We start from the raw sequence: 12331 nt of genomic DNA, 5'->3' as shown, positions 1-12331 counted from the left end.
ACTTAAATGTGGGAAGTAGAAAAGTTCCTTTTTAAAGTTTCCTTTCTTGTTAAATCATAAGTGTGCTAATAACTTTGTTAAGCCCTATCCTATGTAGCTGTTAGACATGCCACGCTTACAGGCACGTGGTACATTCTATGTCCTTGGACTTTAACCAAGATATCTGTTCTGGACGTGCTCACAGGCATGTCCCAGCTCTCCATTGCTTTTACCTGTTTAGAAAAGTTTTAAGTATTAGCCAATTGGGTTTTAGTTTATATCGTGAGGTCCGGCTCCAGCCAACAGAGATCAGACACAGCAGTAAGGACAACCTCAAATGCATAAGGAATAAATGTGTGTGTTTTCCTTTGTTCATTGTACTCTTGTGGCAAAATGGCTAGCAAGAATACCCTACCTGCAGTCCAGGAAGTAAAAATTGCATTGGTGAAAGATCCTTTGTCTCAGTGCTAATTTTTCTTTGCAGCACTGAGCATGTATTTCCAACATGAAACTTGTGGCAGTTTAAATTTAAATAAATTAAAATGAAATAAAATTTAAAACTCAATTTCTCAGTTCCTCTAGCCACATTTGAAGTGCTCAAAGGCCATGCATGGCTAATGGATACCACATCAGATGGAGTAGATATGGGACATTTCCATTATTGCGGAAGTTCTGTTGGCTGCTGCTGCCCTCAGCGTCCATCTCACAGAGGTTTCTCCTGTCTCCGTCTCCTCCAGGAGAAGCTCTCTCTTCACCCCTCAGCTTTCAAGGGCTCAGGGCCCAGGGGCCCAATCCCCCACATCCTACACCTATCCCCTGTGTGAAAGCAGGGCCTGGGACTTCTTGTACCCAGGTCAGCCCTGGGAAGCTCACTCATCTCCCCAATAGCTTGGCGAATCCCAAATGGTAGCCTAGGCTTACAAAGGCAAGAACAAACTCTTTCCTCCCTGGTATTACAAGACACACCAGTCTCCAGGATGCAAAACCCTCTAAAGAGGGGAGAGGAAAAATCCTCTCCTACTCTTTCCAATTCATCCCCATTCGGATGAGCCCGTGGGAAAATAAGACACTTCCGTTCCCCAGATCCTCCTGCTTCTGGTTCACAGGCTCAACCACTCACATCTGTTCTTCCATACTCACAGAATTTGAGAATCCCATGATTGCTGCTGGAAAAGACTGCAGAGGGCACCTGGGTCAACCTTCTCATTTGCATAAAGGGAAGTAGGCCCAGAGAAGGAAGAGGGACTGGCCCAAGATCACACAGTAACCATTTTGACCTTCAACAAGTACTACCTGACTCCAAGCAACAAGGGAGAAACCATAAAGAATAAACTGTATAAAGCACATATTATATGGTAGGTGTTTTACAAATCACAACAACTTATTTAATTTTTACCATGAGTTTGATTGTGTATCTCAGATCAGTCTCTGAGGCTCAGAGAAGTTAGATGGCTTGCCTAAGGCCACACAGCTGGTAAGGGACAGGGCTGAGATTCAAACCCAGGTCAGTTGTACTCTAGAACCCAAAAGATGTGGTGTGCACCTAGTGAGTCCAGGGCCATCTGCCCAGTTGGAGGGGAGGAGCTGGGAGGTGAGCCAGAGGTGAGCATCGGGAGAGGTGAAGGAGACATTTCAGACATGGCACATAAAATGTTTCATTAACCAGTGCTCATGGCCACTGCTTTGGGCTTTGGGACTTTGCGCTTTAAAATTCGAGTCTACGAAGTTCTTCCTTAAAAGAAAAGCTTATAAGATTATCTTAAGAATTTTTATCTCAAGACTAACACTTCTCAAGTTCAGAGATTTTGTGATGTGCACACTATGGATGTATGGATAAACAGAGCCTCAGCCAGGATGTACAGTTTCACTTTCAACCACAAAGCAAGTGGACTCCCTGATAAAATGAGTTTTTAAGTTGCTAATTTTTGCCACTAAAATTTTTGAGGTGGACCACGCCCCCTAGTGGAAAGGGGTGGACTGTGAATTACGGCTCACCCACAGGAGGGGTCTCATTTCTAAGTTCTGTTTATTTCATATTCTAGGAAATTTGTTTAGCTTTGCTTTGAATCAACCAGCGTGGTGAAATCAATTCACAGGTTTTTTTTGTTATTGTCTGGATTTTGTTTTGGCTCTGGGTAAGGAAGAAAACTGGGTGTGTGGAGCTCAATAAGAAACCCTGCTGTGGAATTGACACAGAGATCAGAGTTTCTGGGCGTGATCCACAGACACTCTGCATCAGGATCCCCCAGGAAAGCCTGTGATACTGCAGATTTTTGAGTGTCTCTCAGACTTTAAAATCAGCCTCTCTCAGTCAGGGCTCAGGATCTGCACATGCACAAGATTGCAGGTGATTCAGATGCACATTCAGTCCTACAGCCATGGGGCCGGCACATCACCTGTGTACTGTTTCCCTCCATCCTCACCCTTCCAGGCCCAGGTATGTGCCACCCTCCCACCCTCACCCCCGTCACAATCGAATGAGGTATCACATGGAACACATCCTGCACAGCGAGGCCTGGCATGCAGCAGATGCTCCGTGCACATTGCTTTAGAACAGATAGTAGATGTTCAATAAACACCTGAATTAAACACCCTAAAACATTTCCCCTCTTCTCTGTGGGCCATCGGGGGTGAGGGGAAATAGAAACAGATGGGCCTGTGGCCAGGCCTGAGTTGGACTCCCAAACTCTGAGGAGTCTTGGATGAATAAATTTACTTTATCTGGGCTCATCTTTGTTTTTTTTTTTTTTTTTTTTTTTGAGATGGAGTCTAGATCTGTCACCCAGGCTGGAGTGCAATGGCGTGATCTTGGCTCACTGCAACCTCCAGGGGTATTCAAGTGATCCTCCCATCTCAGCCTCCCAAGTAGCTGGGATTACAGGCATGTGTCAGCACACCCAGCTAATATTTGTATTTTTAGTGGAGACAGGGTTTCACCATGTTGGCCAGGCTGGTCTTGAACTCCTGACCGCAAGTGATCCACCCACCTGGGCCTCCCAAAGTACAGGGATTACCAGCGTGAGCCACCATGCCCAGCCTCAGCTTCCTTCTTATCAGACGTGGAACATACATCTACCTCATGGGGTCGGGAGGATTCAGCAAGACAGTGCTGAATTTTCCCACCAGAATCATCACTCCAGCTTGCTGGGGCTTCATTTTCCCCCTTGTACAATTAGGAGGTGGAAATGACATCACAGGGCCCCTCTCTGACACCCCAAGTCCTACTGTCTCCAGTACCTTCCTGTTGTTGGGTCAAGAGATCGGGAGGCAGCCAAGTCCTTCAGTCCTCACCTTGTCCTTTTGGGGTTGCCTTCCTCCTGCCACCCAGCCCCTCCCCAGCTTTGGGGCTGTCTTCCTCTTGCCCACCCCAGCCCCCCCACCAGCTTTGGGGCTGGCTTCCTTCTGCCCACCCCAGCCCCACCCTAGCATTCCCTGCTCTTCCTTACCACTCACCTTAGACACATTTTTGGCGTTGCTGCTTTGCAAGTTTCCCTCCCACTCTTGCAAACTCCTGGAGTATGAGTTTGCATATTTCAAATACCTAACAGTTGTTTCCCTTAGAGAGTGGGCAATCATTTGTGTTTCAGAGATGCTTCCAAACAGCCTCTCCTTTCTTAGACATCTGCAGATTTGCTTGTCAGTGTTTTTAGTTCTTGTCGTCACCGTTATCCTATAAACTGTGATAAAATGCCACAAGGTTGCATGTTTTCTTGAGCCAGTAATACCAAGTTTCCAGGCATCCGCAAAAGGGCTGGTCCATAAAGGGACCTTACATACAGTGCTGCCTGTAGGCTCACAGCCCTGAGAGGAAGGCAGAGGGGTGGGTTTATGTCCTTTCTATAGATAAGAAAGTGATAGTCATGGAAGGTAAGTGACAAGTGACTTTTCTGATGTCTCACAATTTGAAGGTGAAGCAAATACATCATCTCCTTCCTCCCCAAACACCGTGCTCCCTACGACAGAAATCATCCTGTTATGCTGTGTAACCTCCCGCCTTCCCCCGCTCCCCCTCTACATTTTTTTTTCTTTTTTTTTTTTGCATTGAGACAGGGTTTTGTTCTATTGCCCAGGCAAGAGTGCAGTGACACAATTGCAGCTCACTGCAGCCTCAGACACCTGGGCTCAAGCAATCCTCCCACCCCAGCCTCTCAAGTAGTTGGGACTACAGATGTGTACCACCATGCCCGGCTAATTTTTATATCTTTTGTAGAGATGGGGTTTTGGCATATTGCCCAGGCTGGTCTTGAACTCCTGGGCTCAAGGGATCCACCTGCCTCAGCATCCCAAAGTGTTGGGATTATAAGCGTGAGCCACTACACCCTTCCATCCTGTTTAACTCACTCAAGAGAAGACTGGGGCTCTAAACTGCAAATCCCATTTTAAATGGAAAGAAAACTGTAAATGCACCTAAAATTCCTCCTGGAAGGTCACCCACCAAACATCTCAGTGATGGCTGTCCCAGTCCGTTTTATTTTCTTCTTTGTAATTTTCTCACTTTTCTGTGACAACATGTATGATTTTATTGAAGTAACGTTTAGTTTTTAAAAAGTAAAAAAGTGAAACCGTCATGCTCTTTGAAAATAAACTACAGCTCCCAGTGAAAGCTTAGACGAATCTCTTAAATGTGATACTGAACAGAAGCATGCAGGCATGAAAAAGTGTGCACAGATTCTGTGTGTAGGATACTCGAACTAAAAGGCCAGACTAATTCGCGGAGATGGAAGTCGGCGTGCTTTCACCTTGGGGGTCTACTGGGGGTGTCTGGGGTGCTGGTTTTGTTCTTTTTGGTTTTGATCTGGGTGCTGGTTATGTGGGTGTGTTCACCATTCACCAAGCTCTATCATAGATTTGGGTGTGTGTTGATTTTGTTTTAAAACATTGAATTTAAATACTATTTTTGTGTATTACTAAGTGTGTTGGTACCCCCTTAGGTTATAGGCCCGAGCCAGTGCCTCGCCTGCCTCCCCCTGGTAAACCCCAGTCCCCGCCCTGCAGAACTGGAAAAATCATTGAGGCGGTGTTATCCAATCATCTGCCCCACTCAGACACATCTGCCAACTCACCAAAACCCTTTACATTAGGGACTAACCTGGGGTTTCACACAGAATCAGGATACTATAGAGAGCTGGTTCCCAGATGAAGTAAAACTGAAGAAGCTAAACAGGGAACGAGGCAACCCAGAGACTGGTGATGAAGGAAGTCCCCGCTGCCCCAAAGCCTGGAGGGACATAGGGATGAGGTGGTCTCAGAACCAGAAGCAGGGACCCAGCATCCAGACGGATGCTGAAACCACTGTGGAGGTTGCCAGGCATGAGATGGGGCATGAGCTGGGCAGTGGAGGGAGGAGGCACAGTTACAGCTGGGAAATGCCCCTGAGCCCAGAGGGTGCAAACTACCCAGGCTTCTCCTGTTCTCTGTCTTCCAAGCTCCCATCCCCGCCTCCCATTGACTGGACCTGGCCAGAAGCAAGCTGGTGAGCAACCTGGGAAACAGGGCTTGAGGAAGGGTGGGGAGAACCTGCCAACGGGCTCCCAACACCCAGTTCCTTTGCACCTCCCTGCCAGGTCACACTGCACAGGATGTTGGGTTCCACTGCTGGGAAGGAGGCTCCCCAAACCTGTGTCTGACTCTAAGGGGATTATTAAACTAAACTTACCCACCTCATTGTCTGTATAGCGTCATTGACTCTCCATCACTTTTCCAAAGACAATGGGTAATACAGTGTGGTGGACACACCCTCCGGTGACCCTTGTGTAATTCTCTCCCCTTGGGTGTGGGTGGAACATGTGACTTACTTCTAGTCCAGAGAGTAGGGCAGAGAGGAGGGGCTGTCAGTCCTGTGATTATCACCTTATTTTATATAAGATGCTGTCTAAGCAGACTAGAGTGAGAGATTCTTCCGCTGGCCTTGAAGAAGCAAAATAGCCATGATTTGAAATGTCTGTAGAGAGTCACATGGCAGGGAACTGCCGGGGGCCACTCGGGCCTGTGCAGCCTTTTCTCTACGCCTGTAGCAGCGGGGCCCTTGGTCATACAGCTGCAGGAAAATGAATCTGCCAACATCCTGAATACGCTTGGACATGAATTCTCCCTGGCCATATCTTCAGATGAGAATACAGCCTGCCTGCTACTAAACTGTAGTCTTATGAGGCCCTGAATATAGGATGCAGTGAAGCTAGGCCTGGATTCCTCAATCACGAAAAATGAAGGAATCGATGTGTTGTTTTAAGTCACCAAATTTGTGGTGCTTTGTGACACTGCAATAGAAAATGGATAAAGTGGGAAGGAAGGTTCTCTACTTCCCTCTTTCCAAACTGCAGAGCTTCAGTTTAAAAGGTGGGATAATAAATAAGTCACTTAGGAATTACCTGCCTTCCCCGCTCTGAGCCCAAACTGCCAGGGACAATTGGCAGGCAGTTCTGTGCGGCGGGCAGAGCTGCAGCTAAGGATGTCCTCCGTGCTCCCGGCTAGAGTCTATTGTCAGTGCTGGTCCTCCCATGGTGCTGGGAGAGGCCAAAACGTCAGGGCTGGACTAGGGGTGCTGTGGGTCGGGCTGGTAAATGGACTCTCAGGTCTGGACGTTTCACCCTCAAATGATACAAACATGGACAAAAGGTCGAATGAGACCACCACTAACTAGGAATGGCACGGAATGCTTGAGTATACCTTTTTACGCCATTTTATTTTCTTTCATGCAGATCAGTGTTGGCGGAAATCCCATAGATTCTTCTGGAAACTGTCAAGATGGTGGGAAGATGAATGCAAAAGTTGCATAGATTGGGCTGCCCACAGTTTGGATTTTCAAGATCTAAAACATGAAACAAAACAAGGCGAATGGGACTTTTAAGATAAACACAATTGTCCCCCAGAAGGAGAAAAAGGAAGGCCTGGCAGTTGTAGAAGCTGCTGGTTCTCAACTATGGTTGCACATCAGAATGGCCTGCAGAGGGTATTTGAAATAAACTGCCAATAAATCAGGTATAACTTAAACACAATCACGTACACAAATCTTAAGAGGAGAGCTTGATGAATTTTCACTAAGTAAACACTCCTCTGTAACTATCACCCTGATCAAGACAAGTATTTCCAGCCCCACAGAAATCTCCTTCTTAATGTTCTCCCTTAATTTCCCAGCCCCTCTCCCTCGCTCCCACAAAGGAAATTGTCACTATGATTTCTAATATCATAGAAAATAACCTGGAAGCTTTTAAAAATACTGATACTCAGGTACGACCCATGGAGTATCTGCTCTGGTGATATGGGTGGGGCTCTGGCCTTGGGAGTGATAAAGTGCTCAGGTGATTCTGATGTGCAGTCAGGACTGGGAATTACTCACTGGCTTGTAGCAAAGTCTTATTCTGGTCAGAAGCCAGGCAAGGCAGTGGATCTGCCTGGATGCTGGCAACCACCTACTGAAGTAGACGGGCCCCATCCTTCCCCAGCAGGCCTGAGGCAGGTGGGTCTGGGTTGTGGATTTCAGGGAAATTAACGGGTCACTCACAGGCATCAGTGGAGGCAGTGATGGCAAATACACTCCACGGAGCCTCCTCACCTCAAAAAACAAACAAACAAACAACAACAACAAAAATCCTTTGATGCTTATAAAATAGATCTGGTGTGACCCAAACCAAGCAGTCTGATTTGGGTTATAGTTATCTGTTTCCTTGGTTTTTCATCCTAGAAGAGATTTCTCTTTAGCATTATTTGAGGCTGTGATAACCCTTAAGAAACTGAGCCTGATTTTCTAGGGATCTCCAGTGTAGGGCACTAGAGATTAGAAGCTGGTGATCCCCAAAGGATCGGGGAGAGAAAGAGCAAAAAGGAAATAAAAGAAAAAGACAACATGGACACTTGCACGGCTTTTGCAGGATGGCTTGGCCAACTCAAACTTCTGCAAGACCTCGTCTGTCCTGAACTCCTGCCACTTGCCGTCAACCAGGGTCCGGGCTCTGATCTCATACTTCACCAGGCGCACTGCTCGCAGGCTGACGGGCTTGTGCTTGTAGACCATGGAAGGGGATTCCAGGTCTGTGTGCTTTATTCTCTGCAAAGAGAGTGACCCACCTCAGGTGGAACTGCAATCGGGGTGGCCCAGAGTTCACGAAAGCCGGCGTCTGGCACATAGACCCTGGTATATAATATGTGAGGGCAGTAAGAGGGCATTTCCCAATTGGCACAATCTCCTAAAAACGGCTGCTACTGAGTCAGTTCTCATTTGAGCCCTCACCCTACATAAACTACTGGCTCATGGCCTGGACTTGGGCGAACCTAGAAAAATACCATGAAGTCAAGCTTTATGATGGCTTTGCCAGAATTGAAAAACCAACATAATACTCATAAGGGCGTTTGGACTGGTATTGTCACATAATTCATCTCTTCCAACCAGAAGAACTCACTGTGTAGGGAGACACCTGAGTCAGTGGAGACCAAGAGCTGAGGAAGAGAAATGACTTGCTCCAGGGCACATATGAGGTACTGGCAAAGCTGGACTAAAACTCTGGTTTCTTCATTCATGTATTCATTTCTTCATTTATCCATTCATTCATTCATTCATTCAGTCATTCATTCAGTCATTAAAACTCCTTTATATAGAGGTGACCAAGACTGTGCCACTGCACTCCAGCCTGGGTGACAGAGTGAGACTCCATCTCAAAAAATAAAGAAAAGTGAAAAAGTAAAGCTGCTCTGTGTTCCTGGTACTGTGATTGACAGCAGTAACAAAAAGATTAATAAGATATGGCCTCCCAAAAGTGTGCAGATCAGAGAAGAGAGGCGTATAAACAAATCTTAAGTGGAACACAGTGACCCTTCATCATAGTTGGCATTGTCATCGTCAACATCACCATCCTCATCTTCCCTGCTGCATATGGTGCTTTGTGTGTCAAGCTCGTTCCAAGCCACCCTTTACACAGATGAACACATTGAAACTCACAACAACCTGGAGAGGTATGTCCTGTTACCTTCTCAGTCTTAAAGGTGGGGAACCTGCACAGGGGAGGGTTTCTGGCACTTGCCCAGGTCCTACAGCTCGAAGGCCATTGGTCTGCGGACTGTCCACTCCTAATCATGGCATTCTCCTGCCTCTCCTAAGGTCCAGTAGGAGCACTGCAGAGAAGCCAAGCACCCTCCTGACTTTTCTGGGGTCCTGCCCATAGCCCACTTTGCAGCTAAACAAAATTAACCCCTCTCCCAGTTGGGGGCACTACCGGTTATCTTCATGGGAGAATAACTGAATTATATGTATAAACTGAAGTTGAATTGAGCCCTACATGTGGAGACAGAAGACTAGGATCTAATTCTGGCTTTACCAACAGAGGCTACTCAGTTTTCAGACACTCAGTTTTCAGATCGTCTTCTGCTAAGTGGGCTACCAGTACCTACTTCCCAAGGTTGTTATAAAAATCAAATAACAGCACATATACTAGCGTGGTTAGCACTTACAATACAGTTCATATCGATTAGTAATTAATGATGAATCAATTATTATTAATTCAACATGGATTGACTCTAAATCTAAAAGATTGTTTCAGAGACACAACTTTCATGCATTCTACCCTTACCTGCATGTAAAAACTGTAAGAGGCAGCATCATGTTTCAGTCCCTTTATCTCAAAGAAGAATCCATATACAGCAATCATTTTTGAATAAGTTGTATATTCCTAAAATGAAGTGGGGAGAAATATTTAGTATTCAAAGTCAGCTGGGTGCAGTGGCTCACGCCTGTAATCCCAGCACTTTGGGAGGCCAAGGCAGGTGAATCGTCTAAGGTCAGGAGATCGAGACCAACCTGGCCTATGTCTTTTAGTAGACACGGGGGCAAAACCCTGTGTCTACTAAAAATACAAAAAAAAAAAAAAAAAAAATTAGTTGGGCGTGGTGGTGTGTGCCTGTAGTCCCCAACTACTCAGGAGGCTGAGGCAGGAGAATTGCTTGAACCCAGGGGGCAGAGGTTGCAGTGAGTCGAGATTGCATCACTGCACTCCAGCCTGGGTGACAGAGCAAGACTCTATCTCAAAAACAAACAAACAAAAAAAGTCAAGAGGACATGGTAAAACAAAGAATAGCAACAACAACAAATGTCACTCATTCTGCAACTGATTTGAAGGTGAAAATACCATGGCAATTCTAGCCTAGGAAACATGGGAAAAGCCAAACTGAAATCCTTGGTAGTGGTAACTACTACTCACAACTTGGAATAAATTCACTTCAAATTGGATGGCCATTTCGACTTCAGTTAAAAAAAAAATTCTATACTACATATTAATGCTTTTAAGTGTAACATATGATTTTGAATGAAATATACTTTGAACAGTCGTGCAAGAAGATTCCACTGCCCAGTGAACCCTGGAGTCTACCTTGAGAACGATTGTTAAAGGAAAAGCCATCAGTGGCCCCAAAGGCCAGCTTTGACTAATCCACCTTATTCTTTAAAAATATTTCAGTTCTCACAATATTATAAAAAAATTACAAAGCAAAAAGGAAGAAGATATTTCAGCTACATACAGCTCTAATTTAAAATTTCTTCTATTTTCATGTTTTTCCCCATACTTTTCCCTGTAGCTTCTTTCCCAGGTCCCTGGGAACCCATAAAGTTTTCAAAAGTTACAGTGTTCCCCCCAAACCACACCTCACCCCAACGTTCACAGTCCCCCGGCTGCGATCCTTCTTGGCAAAGAAGGTTTGAGATCAGGTAATCAGTGTTTCTGGAGTGTTTACACCCTCCTCCCCTTGCTCTCACTACTAACGGTACCGTTGGTAGAAGTTAGTTTAGACTTAGTAGTAGCTACTGAACAGTGGCAATATTATTTACTCTTTATGTTCCCTAGTGAGGAAAAGAAGAGGTTAGGTATGTTCTTAGATGACCTGTAGTCTATAGACCTTTGAAACAAAGCATGTGGTTTCAATTTGATGGGCACAAGAGCCACTCAGCACTTGCAGAAAGTCCTGGCTCTGTGACCCACATCTGCCGACTTAGGTACTGCATCTCTGAACCAAAAGGCTGAGCCAGCCTATCCAGGGATGACTCAGAGGGGACCCTCTGATGATAGATTCAAGGCCTCTAGTTCTTAGAAAATGAATTCTTTTGAGATCACTGCTGGGGTGCTTTGAAATAATCAAAGGAGACCGGTGATTTCCTGGAGAATTATTTCCATCACAAGGAACCCAGCATGGAGCACAGCCAGCAACCCCAACCTCCCCTGGTCACTAAGCGTCAAGATGCCTTGCAATCAAGTTCCTTAAACCACTGCAGATCCATCAGGATAGCTGCCCAGACTGAGTTCACCCCTATAACCTTAAACACGGACTTGGCATGGAGTCTCTCACTGTTTGCAACTATTGATGTTTGTGGGAAATAGGATGGCCATCCCTTCCCAGTTTGCCTTGGCCTCACCTGGCTTTAGAATTGAAGTCCTGCATCCCAGGGCACCTCCTCCATCCCGGTACCACCGGGACCACTGGTCCCGCTAGTGGGGGAATTATTATTTTTTTTTGAGACGGAGTTTCGCTCTTGTTACCCAGGCTGGAGTGCAATGGCGCAATCTCGGCTCACCGCAACCTCCGCCTCCTGGGTTCAGGCAATTCTCCTGCCTCAGCCTCCTGAGTAGCTGGGATTACAGGCACACGCCACCATGCCCAGCTGAATTTTTGTATTTTTAGTAGAGACGGGGTTTCACCATGCTGACCAGGATGGTCTCGATCTCTTGACCTCGTGATCCACCCGCCTCGGCCTCCCAAAGTGCTGAGATTACAGTAGTGGCGGAATTATTAAACAGCGTCTCAAGCTCCTGCCTTGTGAATTTTATTTCCTGGGAGCTGATGAGCATGCAGGAGAGACAAGCCATGATTCCCTCTTCTGTCCCCTGACCTTTCTACCAGGAGTCAGAAGTGATCGCAGCCACCCTCCAAAGGTTCTTAACTAAGCATGAGAGGGACAGTTCTTTCCCTTGTTCTAGTGCAGGTCTCAGTACCTGGTTAAAGAGCAGCCCAAATCTCACAGCCTGGGTGTTAAGATCTTTCAAGTAAGCCATGTCACCTCCGTTCTCCAGCTGAAAGGAAAATGCACACAGCTGACCACAGTGGGATCCTGCAGACACAAGTGCCTCTCTTCATCTCCAAGTCTCTTCCTTGATCTCTGCACCCCTCACTATATTTGAAAAAGAGTTTTGCCTCTAGACGCACATTCAGCCATTCATTCAGTTCACAGACATTTATTAAAACCCTCCTGTGTCAGGTCCTGCGCATGGTGCTTTCAGAGGATGCAAGGAGAAGACAGAAAATTACCTGAGCAGTCTCACCTGGGAAATAAAATGTGCACACAGGGCAGAGATGACCATGGTCACAAAATCAAGAG

The 12331-nt window shown here is 46.2% G+C and overlaps 1 protein-coding gene across 1 annotated transcript in view; it reads right to left on the bottom strand.

The window, feature by feature from the left end:
• Positions 1-6642: 6642 nt before the first annotated feature.
• Positions 6643-12331, bottom strand: part of BTBD16 (BTB domain containing 16) — a 63169-nt gene continuing 57480 nt past the window's right edge. The window contains exons 11-14 of the mRNA XM_032281900.1: positions 11949-12026; positions 9540-9638; positions 7835-8023; positions 6643-6787 (exon numbers count right to left, since the gene is read on the bottom strand). Of these exons, the coding sequence (XP_032137791.1) occupies positions 6719-6787; positions 7835-8023; positions 9540-9638; positions 11949-12026 (435 nt within the window). The 3' untranslated portion in view covers positions 6643-6718. The remainder of the gene's footprint in view (positions 6788-7834; positions 8024-9539; positions 9639-11948; positions 12027-12331) is intronic.

Source organism: Sapajus apella, unplaced genomic scaffold, assembly GCF_009761245.1.
Source record: "Sapajus apella isolate SASKATOON/1434 unplaced genomic scaffold, GSC_monkey_1.0 scaffold13, whole genome shotgun sequence".
Lineage (NCBI taxonomy): Eukaryota > Metazoa > Chordata > Mammalia > Primates > Cebidae > Sapajus > Sapajus apella.
The sequence above is the reverse complement of the archived record's forward strand: the minus strand, read 5'-3'. Positions and strand labels throughout refer to the sequence as shown.